Source organism: Myotis nattereri, assembly GCF_964212035.1.
Source record: "Myotis nattereri genome assembly, chromosome: 16".
Classification (NCBI taxonomy): Eukaryota; Metazoa; Chordata; class Mammalia; order Chiroptera; family Vespertilionidae; genus Myotis; species Myotis nattereri.
In genome coordinates, this window is record NC_138091.1 from 21,309,862 (window position 1) to 21,327,013 (window position 17,152).

Sequence of the window (17,152 nt, forward strand, 5' to 3'; positions counted from 1 at the left end):
TATCTGTCCAATTTTCCCAACACCATTATTTATCTCTCGTAGCAATATGTTTATGGATACATCTCCTAGGGCAAAGGAAATAAGGAGAAAACAAACAAATGGGACTATATCAAAATAAAAAGCTTCTGCACAGCAGAAGCCATCAACAAACGAAAAGGAAGCCCACTGTATGGGAGAACATGTTTGGCAATGATACATCTGATAAAGAGTTAATATCCAAAATATATAAGGAACTCATACAACTTAACAAAAGACAAACAATCCAATTTAAAAATGGGCAAAGGACCTAAATAGACACTTCTCCAAAGTGGACATACAGATGACCAAGAGACATATGAAAAAATGCTCAGAGTCACTGCTCATCAGAGAGATGCAAATTAAAACGACAATGAGGTATCACCTCATACCTGTCAGAATGGCTACCATCAACAAATCAACAAATGACAAGTGCTGGCAAGGATGTGGAGAAGAGGGAACCCTAGTGCACTGCTGGTGGGAATGCAGACTGCTACAGTCATTATGGAAAACAGTATGGAGTAAAAATATTAAATACGGAACTGCCATTTGACCCAGTGATCCCACTTCCAGGAATATATCCTAAGAAACCCAAAATACCAATCAGAAATAATGTATGCACACCTATGTTCATAGCAGCACAATTTACAATAGCTAAGATCTGGAAACAGGCCAAGTGTCCATCAGTAGATGAGTGGATAAAAAAGCTGTGGTACATTTATACCATGGAATACTAAGTAGCAGTAAAAAAAAAAAAGAATCTCTTACCCTTTGAGGCAGCATGGAAGGACCTGGAGAATATCATGCTAAGTGAAATAAGTCAGAGAAAGACAAATATCACACGATCTCACTCATATGTGGAATCTAACTAACAAAATAAACTGATGAACGAAGTGGACCCAGAGACATGGGAGCATGGAACAGAGTGCGGAATCTTAGAGGGAAGGCCGGGAAGGGTGGATGGGTGGAAGGTAATCAACCAAAGACCTTGTATGCATTTATGCATAACCCATGGACACACAGTGGGGTGGTGAGGGACTGGGGTGAAGATGGGCTAGAAAGGGTCAATGGGGGGAAATACTTTCAACAATAAAAATTTTTTTAAAAGTTTCATCTGGATTCAAGTTTATTTTTAGTACAATCTGTTATACTAATACTTTGCCAAACAGCTCACCTTTTCTCTACTGATGTGAACTTTATTTGCCTATCCCACAGTATTTTATTTACTACCTTACAGTAATGTTTGAATATTTGGTACAATCATTTCCTTTCTTTTAAAAATATTTTTTTAATTGATTTCAGAGAGGAAGGGAGAAGGGGAGAGAGAAACATCAATGATGAGAGAGAATCATTGACCAGCTGTCTCCTGCATGCCCCACGCTGGGGATTGAGCCCACAACCCAGGCATGTGCCCTGACTGGGAATCAAACGTGATCTTCTGGTTCACAGGCCAACGCTCAACCACTGAGCCATGCCAGCCTGGCAGTTCCTTTCTTATTAATCCTTTAAAAAATTTTTTCAACTATTTTTCTCTCCCAGATGAATTTTAGAATTAAGTCGGTCAAATTTATGGAAAATTCTGTTTAAATTTTGAATGGGGTTGTATTTAATTTTATTAATAATTTGAGATTTATGTAATCTTTCAATTATTCACTTTTTTTTCACCATAAAAAGGCAAATAAATATTTTCTACTACAATATTCAATAACAGAAATAATTCATTATTGTATGCCATCTTGTTTCTGGTCACCACACTAAATTCAATCATTCTAACTGTTGATTCTTTTAAATTTGTTATATTATTCAATATCTTTATATCTGAGTTCATATTAAAATTAGCTTATTATAATATTTTATTATTTTCTTCTTGCCTAGTGTTGCTATCAGGGTTATTCTAGCTTCATAAAATGAGATCCTAAATTTTCCATCTCTTTCTATTCTGGAAGAGGACATATAATCTGCAAAGTTACCAGTAATTAAAGATTCAACATAATTAGAGTCTAGGTTTGAAAACTGTCTAGATTTCAAGTCTGTAACTATCTTACAATTTCCTCTATAGCTAATGATCCACATAAGTTTTCTACTTCCTCCTTGACCAATTTTATCACACACACACACACACACACACACACACGCCTATTAAAAGAAAAAACAGGAGGACATCAATGGTATGGGGTGAGTTCCAACAGATGTTAAGTGAAAAAGAGTAAAAGTACAAATGAACACAAATAGCATGCTACCTTTTTATTAAGAAAGGAGGAACCAGAAAACATACATATACCTCTCTTATAAGGTTGGTTCCTATAAGAGGTAAGGATGGGTAACTTAGAAGGGATTCTGAAGAGAATAAAACTTCTGCGTATAACTTTTTGGATAATCTTATGCATATTCAAAATATTATATTGTTAACAAGGATGGGAAGGGAAGGATGCAGAAAACTGAAAAACTAGAACAGATGAACCCAAATGTATTTTAAATGAATAATATAACCACATGAAGAGGGAAAACACAAAATAAAACTAATCCAAGTAATTTGCAATAACAGTACAGTAAGCCCTCACTTCACATAATCAATAGGTTCTTTGGAACTGCAATGAAATGACAGATAATGAAACCAATTTTACCATAGGCCAATGAATATAAAACAAAAGTCAAGTTCCTATGACATTTCATCAACATTGTAATGAAAAGAGATGCTTCTGAACAAAATGACCTTATTGGAGGACCTGCTTGTATTTGATTATATACTCTCTGCCTTGGGCAGGGTAGATGGAAGGAAAACTGTACAAATTGTGAACCCTTTCCAGGGTTTGTTCATTTTTTTAAGTGGTATGAACATAATAATTCTGAAACTATTTTAGAAGTATTATAGACTGAGCAAATGAGTTGAGAGTCAGGGTCTCACTATAAAAAGAGAAAAATAAGTACTACAGAGGGAAAGACAAGAAAGAAACTTGTGAAAATAGACTGGAATTAGAAGTATCAGTGTAGCCTAATGATTTCTAAAATATGTGTGCATGTATGTATACGTACGTGTGTGTGTGTGTGTGTGTGTGTGTGTGTGTGTGTGTGTGTGTGTATCTATACACCAGTTCTCAACTGGAGGAAATTTTGCCCCCATTTCCCCCAGAGGACAGTGGCAACATCTGGAGACATTGTTGATTGCAGCATCTAGTGGGTAGAGGCCAGGAATGTTGCTAAACAACCAACAGTGTACATGACAGGCCCCACAGCAAAGAATTATTTAGCCTAAATTGTCAACAGTGTCAAGACTGAGAAATCTTAGTACATATATATATACACCAAGTGTCTGTGCATATGTTTATATATCCATGTATTTCCTAGTTCTGTTTACTCAAAGGATCTAGAAACAAAGACAACCCAGTAGCAATAAGTAGCAATGAAGATTTTTTCCATTGATCTTTTAGAAAGAGTGGAAGAGAGGGAAAGACAGACAGAAACACTGATGTGAGAGAAACACATCAATTGGTCTCCTGCATGCATCCCATCCAGGGCCTGGGCCATGGAGGAGCCTGCAACCAAGGTATGTGCCCTTGACTGGAATCAAATCCAGGACCCTTTGGTCCACAGGCCCTCTATCCACTGAGCTAAACCGGCTAGGGCAATGCCCACATCTTGATCTCTAATACCATTCCCCACTAAGAGGAAACAGGGCTTGTTGGAGAAATGGTTGATTCTAGGTTTAAGGCAGGATTGGTACACAACAAGCCTGGAACATCTTATAATGCCAGAAAGTAAGAAAGTGCAATAAAAAATGATAGGGGCATATGTAAGAGCCAACGGAAGAGTCTCCTAGAGCAGCGGTCGCCAACCTTTCAGATCGCTGCTCCAAAGATTTCCCTTAAACCAGCGGTCGCCAATCTTTCGGACTTCGCGGACCACCAGTGGTCTGCGGACCATTGGTTGGCGACCGCTATCCGAGAGGACAACCTAGAACAATTCACACATCAAAACAGTAAGTATAGTAGTGAATGATGAAACTATTGAAAATATAAGAACCCATGAGTTCATACAAATAATGAAAAGTCAACAAAAAGGAGAAAAAGATCTCTTGAATACAGTAAAATGCTTAGTGCTAACTAGCAACTGTAGAAAGAATAAAAGTGTTGAGGCCTAGCCAGTTTCGTTCAGTGGACAGAGCATCAGCCTCCAGACTCAATGGTTCCAGGTTCGATTCCAGTCAAGGGCATGTACCTCGGTTGCAGGCTCCTCCCTGGCTGGGCCCTGGTTGGGGTGCCTGCAGGAGGCAACCAATTGATGTGTTTCTCTCACACTGATATTTCTCTTTCCTCCTCTCTTCCATTCTCTCTAAAAATCAATGGAAAAATATCCTCGGGTGAGGATTATTAAAAAAAACAAAAACCTACATGTTTTTATCTAATTGTCTTCAAAGCAAGAAAGGTTGAGGAAATGTTTCAGATTAAATGACACTTATGACAGTTGACCACAATACCGAATCCTGGACTTGATGGTGTACTAGAGAGGATTAAAATATTGCCATAAAGGACTATATTGGGTCAACTGACAAAATTCGAGTATGGAAGATAGGTTAAATAAAAGTATTGTTTCAATGTTTTAAATTTACTGAAATTGCTAACTGTACTTGGTTTTATATAAGAATATCCTTATTCTTAGGAACTGTGTACTAAAGTATCTCAGAGAAAGGTCCTTGATGTATGCAATTTACTCTGTCTACACAACCCCCCCCACACAACACACACACACACACACACACACACACACACACACACACACACACACACAGCTACAGAGTGCAAAATGATACAAAATGTTACCAATAGGTGAATTTGGATAAAATGTATATAAATATTCTTTGTACTAGTCTATAAATTTGAAATTATTCCCAATTATACAGTTTAAAAAGCCACAGAAAATTTTAAAAGCCTAGAACACAAAACTAAATATTTTCCACTATATCCTTCACCTACAAAAAATAGAATGCCATAAAATCCTATATAGCAACGATCAAATCATTTTCATGCCTATCTAGTTAATGCATTTGCATTAACTATTACGTTAGCCACCTCATAAAGTTCAAATCCTATAAGAGCCAAAGGATGATAAAAAATACATAAGGCAAAGGAAAGGCATTAGCAGTAACAACAACAAAAAAGCTTTCATTTTTCTATTCTAATACATGTATCTAGACAAAATAATTTAGAAGTGTTTTGAAGCACCTATCTTCCAAATGAACATAATTATATATTAAGACAAACTTGAGATAAAACTTATCCCAACTAACTTGATTTGCTTTAAATTTATACACAATAAGGTCACAAAAGTAAATAGTGCTATATCAAAGTAAGACTCAGTTTTAAAATCAGACCCAAATGCCCACATCAATATTTAAACACTCCTAACAGTTTTAATATAAAAACAGATCTCCTAAAGCTGTATTTTAATTTACTACCTTGTCCTTTATGAGAGAATATTTTAACACACACACACACACACACACACACACAACAGAGAAACTTACAGTTCATCTCGTTGTCTTTGGGACAGCACCATTTTGGCTGTAATGTCAAGCTTATTTGATATAGTGGTATGTCCCCTTCCTTTGGGAAATCAAAAGGCTTTGCAATCCCTGGATTTGTAATTAAATATTCCACTAAGTGACTTCCACGCAGGGGAAGATGATTCTTTTATAAGTGAATTCAACCAGTAACCAGGAGATATTCAGCAAGTAAGATTCATTCCACCTAAGGAAAAAGAGAAAAAAGATTATTTCTTTCATTTAGAATTTAAATTACTTCTAAGTTATTACTTGCAATACAACACACTTTCAAAGATGAGGTTTATTATGATGCTAATATGAATAGTAGGTGATATTTTCAACCTACTATGAAAATCAATGCCAAAAATATATAGTATTTTATGCATTTTAAATTATCTTTAACTAGAGGCCCAGTGCATGAAATTCGTGCACTGGAGGGGTGTAGAGGTGGGTGTGTGTATGTGTGTCCTCAGCCTGGCCTGCGCCCTCTAGCAGTCCAGGAGCCCTCGGGGAATGTCCAACTGACGGCTTAGGGGAGCGGGCCTAAGCCGTCAGTTGGACATCCTTAGCGCTGCTGCAGAGGCAGGGCAGGCTTGCCAGTTGTGAGCCTGGCTTCTGGCTGAGTGGCGCTCCCCCTGTGGGAGCACACTGACCACCAGGGGCCAGCTCCTGCATTGAGCATCTGCCCCCTGGTGGTTAGTGTGCATCATAGCGATCAGTCATTCCACTGTGTGGTCTATTTGCATATTAGCCTTTTGTTATATAGGATAGTTTTCAGCACTATTTTTATTTATTTTTTAGTTTTTTTGTTAATCCTCACTCGAGGATATTTTTCCATTGATTTTTAGAGAGAACAGAAAGGAGGGGGAGAAAAGGAAAGAGAGAAATATTGATGTGAGAGACACGTTGATTGGTTGCCTTCTGCATGTACCCCCAGGGCCGGAAGGATCAAACTTGCAACCCAGGCACATGCCCTTGGCCAGAATTTAATCCAGGACCCTTCAGTCCACAGGCCGATGCTCTATCCACCGAGACAAACTGGCGAGGGAAGCACTATTTTTAAATTTACCCAGTCTCTACCAGTCACCCACCAGATTTTGATACTAATTTTATTAAATTTCAAATATTAACATATAACTTCTCTGTCTGGCCAGTGTGGCCCAGTGGTTAAGCATCAACCTCTAGGTCGTGGTTCGATTCCTGGTCGGTCAGGGCACATGCCCAGGATGCAAGCTCAATCATCTGTAGGGGGTGTGCAGAAAGCAGTCGATCAATGATTCTCTTATCATTGATGTTTCTCTCTCTTCCTCTCCGACTCTCTAAAATTAATAAAAATATATTTTTAAAAAACAAAACATATAACTTCTCTAGGAGACTATAATTTTAATTTTCCCTTAAAGTAAAATAAAGATGTGGTGCAAATATAAGATGGAATACTCCTACTCAGCCATAAGAAAGGATGAAATAGTGCCATTTGCAACAATGTAGATGGACCTTGAGAACATTATGCTAAGGGAAATGAGTCAGTCAGAAAAAGCTAAGAACCATATGATTTTACTCATATGTGGGATATAAAACTGAAACTCGTGAACACAAACAGCACTGTGGTGGTTGTCAGAGGGAAGGGTTTGGGGGATGAAGGGGGACGGTGACAAGAGATTTGACTTTGGGTGGTGGGCACATGGCGCTATATACAGACCCTGTAACACAGAAACCCACACCTTAAACCTGTATGTTCATATTGACCAATGTCACTGCAATAAATTTAATTTTTTTAAAAAAGATTCTAATTTACAAAAAAAGCTATAATCTGAAAAAGGTATGACAGATGATTTCATAAAGTGTCAAAAGATACCAAACCAACCTGAAGTAACCTACAAGATTAAATATTAGTCACCAATAATCTTAGAATAGCTGATATTTACAATGTAAATAAACTATTTAGTAATCTAATGCCCTTAACTAATACATATAATCAAGAAATAAGTTAATATTATTTTTATTTTGTGTTCTTTAGAAGCATGTTTAAAAAAAGAGAGAAAGAAAATAAAAAACTGAATGAACTACCCTAGATTTTATGTACTCACACAGTAATCTAATTCTCTAATCTAGTTTTTAGATATTACTTAGTATTTCAGAGCCCCTTCTTTATACTTATAACACTATAAAATCAATGTATTGTGATCAGTTCAATTAGAGTAAGTGTAGGTAAAAGAAAAATCAAGCTTTCTTAAAGAATTATTCTTCAAATCTCCCAATTTATAAAAATAGTTTGTCTTATCATGTATAAAAATAGCTAGGTAGAATTTTTATTGTATTTAGGAAATATATCTGAGACAATCTTATTTAAAATCCAGAGTACTGATATATACAAAATTCAATCGGAAGGGACACTTTAAAGAAGTAGAAAATCATCCTCTAAATGAAATGAAATTAACATCTAATAGAGGGTCTGTGGGTCCACCAATAAATATATCAAGAGGCACAACATGGACAGAGGAGAAAGAGCACTTCTTTACTACATTTTTCAAGCCTTAGCAGGCACTATTCCAGGCACCGAGGATACACTGGTAAATAAGCTAGTCCAGGAAAAATGAGCAAACCCAGGTTTTAAATACGAGTCCTGAATCACAAAGTGAACGCTTAGATATTCCCCATGGCAGCTTCCATTTAAATTGAGATCCTTCTCCATTGAGCAATTCTAGTAAATATATTCAGGGATTTTATTGTCTTTAATGATTCTTCCAACCTGAAGGCCAGTTAGCTCAAAATGATAGCTAAAAACCATCACTACCACTATGTCTAAATCACCAAAATATGACTGTTAGTAATAAATTTGGGGATTGAGAACCAAACACAATGGACAACCCAGAAAACCATCGCTCTTTGTTATTTAACAATTCCTAGTTATTTAAGCCTCACTTTTCTAAGCCTTAATTGTCACCAAGTTAAAGCATTTAGGATCTCATACACTCTGACAAAAGTCACAATAAGGTAAGACTAATTTGATGGTAGTGATTATTTGAACTGTCTACAGGTTTCTATTAACTGGGACAGTGTATGTAATACACTGACAGAATTAATAATATAAATCAAAATGAAAAAGGAACATGGCAAAAATCCACTATGTACTTACTAGGTGTACCAGTTAATAATGCAGATTTTTTTCAGTAGATGGAGTTACACATATGTTGATATATGTGCGATTCTGATATGTACGCTATTTTGTTGTATTGACAGCAAGCTTCAAAACTTGGAAGATATGTCAAATTTGCTGAAGGTGTTAACATCATAGATATTTTTAAGCTTAAAAATGTCGAATTTCATGCCAAAAAAAGAGCATTTGCAGGAAGTTTTAATTCATTATTTTGAAGTAAAAGTTATCGTATACTTCGGGAAACTTATGGTGAACATGCTCCATCTCAAGATACTTGTGAGCGCTGGTGTAAACGCTTTAAAAGTGATGGTTTCGATGTGAAAGACAAAGAATGTCCAGGTCAACCAAAAAAGTTTGAAGACCAACAATGACAAGCATTATTAGATAAAGATGCGTGTCAAACTCAAAAGCAACTTGCAGACGTTGCTCAGCAAACAATTTCCGATCGTTTACAAGCAAAAGGAAAGATTTTAAAGGAAGGAAAATGGGTGCCACATCAACTGAACGAAAGACAAATGGAAAACCAAAAAGTCATCAGTAAATGTTGCTTCAATGGCACAAAAGAAAGTCTTTTTTGCATCAAACTGTGACTGGCGATGAAAAGTGAATTTAATTTATTCTGAGAACCCCAAACGCACAAAATCATGGGTTGATCCAGGTTAACCATCAACATTAAATGCAAGGCCAAATCGCTTCAGAAAGAAGACAATGCTCTCTATTTGGTGGGATCAGGAAGGTGTGGTGTATCATGCGCTTCTAAAGCCAGGTGAAACCATTAATACTGATCGCTACCGATGACAACAAATAATTAATTTGAACCACGCTTTGATTGTGAAATGACCAGAATGTGCCAGAAGACACGACAAAGTAATTTTGCTTCATTATGACGCATCATCACACACTTCAAAACCAGTTAAAGACATGTTAAAAGATCTTGCCTGGGAAGTATTAACCCACCCGTTGTCACCAGACCTTGCTCCTTCAGATTACCACTTGTTCCAAACGATGGCATACGCACTTTCTGAGCAGCACTTCAAAACATACGAAGAAGTGGAAAATTGGGTCTCTGAATGGTTTGCCTCAAACAAGGAAAGTTCTATTGAGACAGTATCCACAAATTACCTGAAAGATGAGGGAAATGTGTAGCTAGGAATGGACATTACTTTGAATAAAGCACTTTTTAAAAATCTATATATTTTTATTGATTTCAGAGAGGAGGGAAGAGGGAGAGAGAGATAGAAACATCAATGATGAGAGAGAATCATTGATCGGCTGCCTCCTGCATGGAGCCCGCAACCCAGGCATGTGCCCTTGACGGGAATTGAACCCGGGACCTTTCAGTCCACAGGCCGAAGCTCTATCCACTGAACCAAACCAGCTAGGGCTGAATAAAGCACTTTTGATGTTTCTCTTGAAATTATCGTGTTTCTTTGATTACAAAATCTGCCATTATTAACCAGTACACCTAGTACATTACATGGTCTAATTTAATTATGGAGAGACTGCTTCTCACCCAAAAAAAGCAAATCAATGTACAAAATTGGCAGTACCGGAAAACAGGGGTGATCTAATAACAATAAAAACAAGATATAAACAAATCACTGAATGTACATTGAATGTATACTGATGTACTATTGCATAAGTTAAAATTTTTAAAATATGTTTTTATTGATTTCAGAGAGGAAGGGAGAGATAGAAACATCAATGATGAGAGAGAATCATTGATGAGCTGTCTCCTGCATGCCTCACATTAGGGATTGAGCCCACAACCCGGGCATATGGCCCGACCAGAATCGCACCATGATCTGCTAGTTCATAGGTCGATTCTCAACCACTGCTTAAGTTAATTTATTAATTCAGCAAACATTTACAAAACACATACTATGTATGTGCCAGGCAGCAGGTTAAATGAGGGGGGAAACTTGGTCTTTACACTCAAGAAGTTACAGTCTACTGGAAAAGTCATCCAAGAATGAGCAACAGTGTGAAAAGTGTAACAAGTATTACCACACAGGGGGTGATGACTCAGGATGAAACTGAGCAGGTTAGCAGGGGCTTGATGACAAAACAAGCTTAGGTCTTTACAATTTGTCCTAGGAGCAATGGGGAGTCTTTAGATGAAATCATTCTCACTTTTATAATGAAGAATGGACCAGAAAGACTGGAAAGGAAGAGACCAGATAGGAGGAGGCTTGCAGTAATGAAGGTGATAGATGATAGGGATTCACACTAGCATAGCAGCAATATCTGAAGAGAATTAGATGAATTTAAGTTATTTACCAGGGAAATCTTACAAGGTTGGTGACTAGATGTGGGCAAGAAAGTGAGAAAGAAAAGTCAGCCAGGGAGTCTAAGGTAACTTCCAGAGATTTCTGGCTTAGAACTAAGTTGAACAAAAAAATCTGTGAGGGGATGAGGAAAGTATGATTCATTCCATTCTAGATATGTTAACTCCAAGGTGCCTGTGAGATTTCTAGTAGGAAGTTGTACAAACAAGTCAGGTCTGAAGAGAACCAACTTACAGAAATGAAGGTTTAGTACTTATCAACTTAGAGATGAAATAATTGAAGCCATGACAATGGATGAGATTGTCCCATGGAGAATGTGTACAGCAAGAGCAGCAGAGCCAGGCAGAACAACACCACAACAACAACAACTACAACAAAAACCCTCGAATTTCCAATTGAAGCTAAGAAAAAGCAATAAAGGGGTAAAAATAAAAACAGGAGAGACAATCCACAGTATCTAAAGTTATCCAACTATTAAGCAAAATGAGGTATGAAATGGGTCTGCTCCATTAAGTATAGAGCTCACTGATAACTTTGATGAGAACAGATTTAGTAAAATGGCAGGGACATAGTTTTAACATGGCAAAAACCACACTTAAGTGGGTTGACTAGTACAAAGAGAGGAATTAAAGATGACACCATAAATAAATATCTCAGAAAGAGGTGGAAATGTAGAAAAGCCGTTTTTCTGGTTGTTGCTGCTGTGTGTGTGTTTTTCCATTTCAACCAAGCAAGATGCTTAAATGGTAATGGTAGAACGAAAAAAATGGACACAGAGAAAATGAAGAAAGGAATTAACAATTTTAATATCACCATTTTCTCACCCTAATCAACTAAAGGCAGACAACTAGACACGATTTATCTACTCTTTGATAGAATAACACTATACAACCTATAAAGTACTCTTGCCTGAAAATCAAATTTGAATCTGTTCAAATATCTGGCTTCAACTACCACTTTGAATGAAGTATAGAGGGCAGAAGAATATGTTAAGGACACGATGGGATATATTCAGCAATATCCAGACTGTGAAAAGCCCTATAAAATAAATGACCTAATTTCTTTAAATATATTCTAAGAAAGAGAGAAAGGAAAACCTATATATTAAAAGAGAAGTGATAAACAATTGCAATTTATAGATCTTAGTTAGATCTGGATTCAAAAAATCACTTATAAAATAATTATTTATAAAATAAATAAACAAGTGAATAAACATTTGGGGAAATTTGAACACTGACCGGATGTCTAATGATATTAAAGAATAATTGTGAACTTTTCAAGAGTATTTATAGTATTGTGGTTAAGTCTTTTAGAAATACACACAAAAAGTTCATCAGTTAAGCCGGCTGGTGTGGCTCAGTGGTTGAGCATTGACCTATGAACCAGGAGATCACAGTTAGACTCCTAGTCAGGGCACATGCCCTGGGTTGTGGGTTTGATCCATAGTGTGAGGCATGCAGGAGGCAGCTGATCAATGATTCTCTCTTATCATTGAGGTTTCTATCTCTTCCCCCTTCTCTAAAATCAATAAAAAAGTATTTTTAAAAAATTTACCAGTTAAATTATATGCCTTGAATTGGCTTCAAAAATTTTGGGTGGAAAGAGTAGATGGTGGGAAATATATGAAATAAGGTTGGCTTTGAGTTGATAACTGTTGAAGCTTGGTAATGGGTACAAAAAGGGTTCACCACACCATTCTCTAATTTTATTTATGGGTCTGGTATTTTCTATATGAAAGTCTTTTCTTTTTTTTTTAAAGCAGAGGGAGGTCCTGGCCAAGTAGCTCAGTTAGTTAGAGTGTCTTCCTGATAAGCCAAGGTTGCAGGTTTGATCTCCAGTCAGGGTCCATATAAGAATCAACCAATGAATGCATAAATAAGTGGAACAAATAATTTATCATATTCTCTCTCTCTCTCAAATCAATCAATACATTTTAAAAAAAAATGGAACAAGGAGCTAAGGGAAGAGGAAGAGAAAGGAATATGATCCACATGTACAAGTCTTACACATAAAGATGGGTCACCTCTTCCACTGTGTTAGAAAGAAAAAAAGATGCAAATTTTTTTTAAAAAGATTTTTAATTGATTTTTAGAGAGAGAGGAAGGGAGAGGGGGAAAAGGGAGAGAAACATTGACCAGCTGCCTCCTGCACCCCCTACCCAGGAATCAAGCCTGCAACCTGGGCACATGCCCTGACTTGATATAGAACCGGCAACCCTTCAGTGCATGGGATGATACCTAACCAAGCCACACCGGCTAGGGCACAAATATGTTTTTATATTTCAGGGGGAAAAAGGAAGTAAGGTCATTTGCTGAGTAGGCAGGGTAAAGATGAAGGCTTTACGAGGCTTGAAATAGCTGCTATAGAGAGCAAAGAAATGCAACAGGAAGAACATTGTTTAGATGGGAGACTGAAATTTTAGTGGTACCAATGTACAAAGACATGTGATTTTTCTTTACTAAGTATGTACAGTCTGACTGCAGACACAGAAAATATGCATATTTAGAGATCTAGGGTTGGGCTGAGGGTTTGTAAGGTATGTGGGAGGAATGCATAATCAAGAGGTGAAATAATGGATCAAACAAAACCTAAACTGCATTGTGCAGAAAGTGAAAACAGGAAAGAAAAATAGAAGAGTAGAAGGATCAAGAAAGCAGGTCTTGCCGAAACCGGTTTGGCTCAGTGGATAGAGCGTCGGCCTGCGGACTGAAAGGTCCCAGGTTCGATTCCGGTCAAGGGCATGTACCTGGGTTGCGGGCACATCCCCAGTGGGAGATGTGCAAGAGGCAGCTGATTGATGTTTCTCTCTCATCGATGTTTCTAACTCTCTATCTCTCTCCCTTCCTCTCTGTAAAAAATCAATAAAATATATTTAAAAAAAAAAAAAAAAAAAAAAAAAGAAAGCAGGTCTCACCCGGCCAGGGTGGCTCAGTGGTTGAGCATCAACCTATGAACCAGAAGGTCACAGTTTGATTCCTGGTCAGGGCACGTGCCTGGGTTGCTGGCTCTATCCCCAGTGTGGGGTGTGCAGGAGGTAGCTAATCAACGATTCTCTATCATTGATGTTTCTCTCTCTCTCTCTCTTCTCTGAAATCAATAAAAAATATATTGAAATAAAAAATAAACCAATAAGAAATATACACCTCTGAGAACATGTATATATTGTGCAAACTGGATTTACTAAAATAGTTTAAGATGGAAGTAACTATGGATCTTAACTAGACCTATACATTAAAACCACCTCATCCACCCCCTCCCCACTCCCCACATACAACCACCTGAGAAACTTTCTGAGTATAATCATGATGGGGCCTTACCCTCAGAGGTTCTGAGGAGGCATCTAAATTTTTAAAACTTCTCCAGGTGATTTTGATGCATGTGCTCAAATCATAGCTAGTACTAAAGGGTCAAAAGCAGTATTACAAAGGGACAGTGTCAGAAAGTATTAACTGGGATCCATAGACAATTATCAAATTGTGAGGCCAAAGTACTAAGATTTCAATGGTAATTACAACTACTGTCACTCAAATTCAAAGAAATATTTACAATGCAGGTATATCTTAAAGAGATCTATTAACAGGAAAAAGAGGTCAAGCCAACATTATGATATAAGTAAGCATTTATCACTATAGTTAAGCTTTTATTAACAGTTTTTTTAATCCTTCAAGAAAATACAGTTGGCTTTCTCATTATATAATTATCTAATCTTCCTGGTTTGTCCTAATAAAGATGCATTCCTTTACATGTATTTACATGTAATATTAACTTTGTTGCTTTTCATCTTTTCCCCTTGTATCTAGGCCAGGGGTCAACAAACTTTCTGTAAAAAGCTAGACAGTAAATATTCCCAGTTTTGACAACGTTACAATTTCTGTAGCAAGAAAACAACAATAAACAATATGTAAAGTAACAGGTGTGTCTCTGTTCCAATAAAACTTTACGGACACTAAAATGTGAATTTCATATTATTTTTTTAATCCTCACCCAATGTTATGTTTTTTCTATTGATTCTAGAGAGAAGGGAGAGGGAGAGAGAAAGAAACATAATGTGAGAGAGAAACAGCAATCAGTTGCCTCCCGTAAGCACCTGGACTGGAGATAGAAACTACAACCGGAGTGTATGCCCTGAGCAGAGAATAGAACCCGGGACCCACAAGTGCACCACAGGATGACGCTCTAACCACTGACCCCACCAGCCAGGGCCGAATTTCATATCATTTTTAGAAATTAATAAGTTATAATTTTAACTTTACAAACTATTTTACAAAATAAATTTTATAAAAATCTTTATAAAGTAAAATTGTACAATATATATATATTTTTTGCTTTTTTTAACCACTAAAATTATTAAAAAACCATTCTTAGTCACAGGCTGTACAAAAACAAGTAGCAGGCAGGAAATGGCTTGCCAGCCATAGTTTGCAAACCTCCTAAACTAGACAAAAAAGATAATAATAATAATAATTTCACAGAGTTTGTCAGGCAGATTAAATGAGTTGACCCATGTACTTAGAAGAGTGCCTGGTACATAGTACTATCTGATTTTATATATATACATCACTCTTAGTTTCTATGTCTCATCCATGTTCTTTAATACTACTTCATTGTATTACCCTAACTCATTGAAACGTTTTGCCTAAAATTTGATTGTTATAAGAAAAGATATTTCACTGTTGAGGCAGAAAAAGTATGCAATTATGCCTCATTAGCTTTTCCTAGAAACTAACTTTCTAGCTCTCTCAAAAATTCAAAGTAGCCTAGCCTGGTGGCTTAAGTTGGTTGGAGCATGGTTCCATACACTAAAAGGTTGCAGGTTCAATTCCAGATCATGGCACATACCTAGGTTGTGGGTTCGATCCCCAGTCAGGATCCATACTGGAGGCAACCAAGTAATGTTTCTCTTTCTCTCTCTCTCTCTCTCTCTTTCTCTCTCTCCCACTCTCTCCCTCTAAAAATCAATAAAAACATCCTTGGGTGAGGATTAAAAAACAAAAACGGTCCAAGTAAATATATTCACCTGTAATGTACCATAGCATTAGTACCATTACCCTGAACCTCAGGCATTAAAATAACAAAAACACTTACTAAGACCTCAGAGGAGGACATAAAGATTCCTAATTTTCAACACACAAATGCAACTGCTTTTAGGAAGGACTTGTCTATAAATGCATCATTACATTATAACCAAGACAGCTTACAAATTCAGGTTTAGAGTACGTTTTCCTTTAGGTGACTAGTCAATCAATTTAATTAGTCAAAGTAAGTAGATATCAACATCATCAAGATGCCCATACTACCCAAAGCAATCTATAGATTCAGTGCACTCCCCATTAAATTACCAACAGCATATTTCACAGATCTAGAACGAACTTTCCAAAAATTCATCCGGAATAAAAAAAGACCCCAAATAGCTACAGCAATCCTGAGAAAGAACAAAGTAGGTGGGATCTCAATACCAGATATCAAGCTGTATCACAAAGCCACTGTTCTCAAAACAGCCTGGTACTGGCACAAGAACAGACAAATAGATCAATGGAATAGAATAGAGAACCCAGAAATCGACCCAAACCACTATGCTCAATTAATATTCGACAAAGGAGGCATTAACATACAATGGAGTCAAGACAGCCTCTTCAATAAATGGTGTTGGGAAAATTGGACAGATACATGCAAAAAAATGAAACTAGACCACCAACTTACACCATACACAAAAATAAACTCAAAATGGATAAAGGAGGACTTAAACATAAGACAGGAAACCATAAAAATACTAGAGGAATCCATAGGCAGCAAAATCTCAGACATATGCCGAAGCAATTTCTTCACTGATACTGCTCCTAGGGCAATGGAAACTAAAGAGAAAATAAATAAATGGGACTACATCAAAATAAAAAGCTTTTGTACAGCAAAGGAAACCATCAACAAAACAACAAGAAAGCCCACTGCATGGGAGAACATATTTGCAAATGTTATCAGCGATAAGGGTTTAATCTCCAACATTTACAGAGAACTCACACAACTTAACAAAAGGAAGATAAACAACCCAATCAAAAAATGGGCAACGGATCTAAATAGATACTTTTCAAAAGAAGACAGAAGAAAGGCCAAAAGGCATATGAAAACATGCTCAAAGTCACTAATCATCGGAGAGAT

The 17,152-nt window shown here is 36.9% G+C and overlaps 1 protein-coding gene across 3 annotated transcripts in view; it reads right to left on the minus strand.

The window, feature by feature from the left end:
- PAFAH1B1 (platelet activating factor acetylhydrolase 1b regulatory subunit 1) overlaps positions 1–17,152 on the minus strand; it is a 118,139-nt gene that overhangs the window by 34,157 nt on the left and 66,830 nt on the right. For all 3 annotated transcript variants that reach the window (XM_081109362.1, XM_081109361.1, XM_081109360.1), the window contains one exon: positions 5,537–5,759. In XM_081109362.1, the coding sequence (XP_080965488.1) occupies positions 5,537–5,568 (32 nt within the window). In that variant the 5' untranslated portion in view covers positions 5,569–5,759. The remainder of the gene's footprint in view (positions 1–5,536; positions 5,760–17,152) is intronic.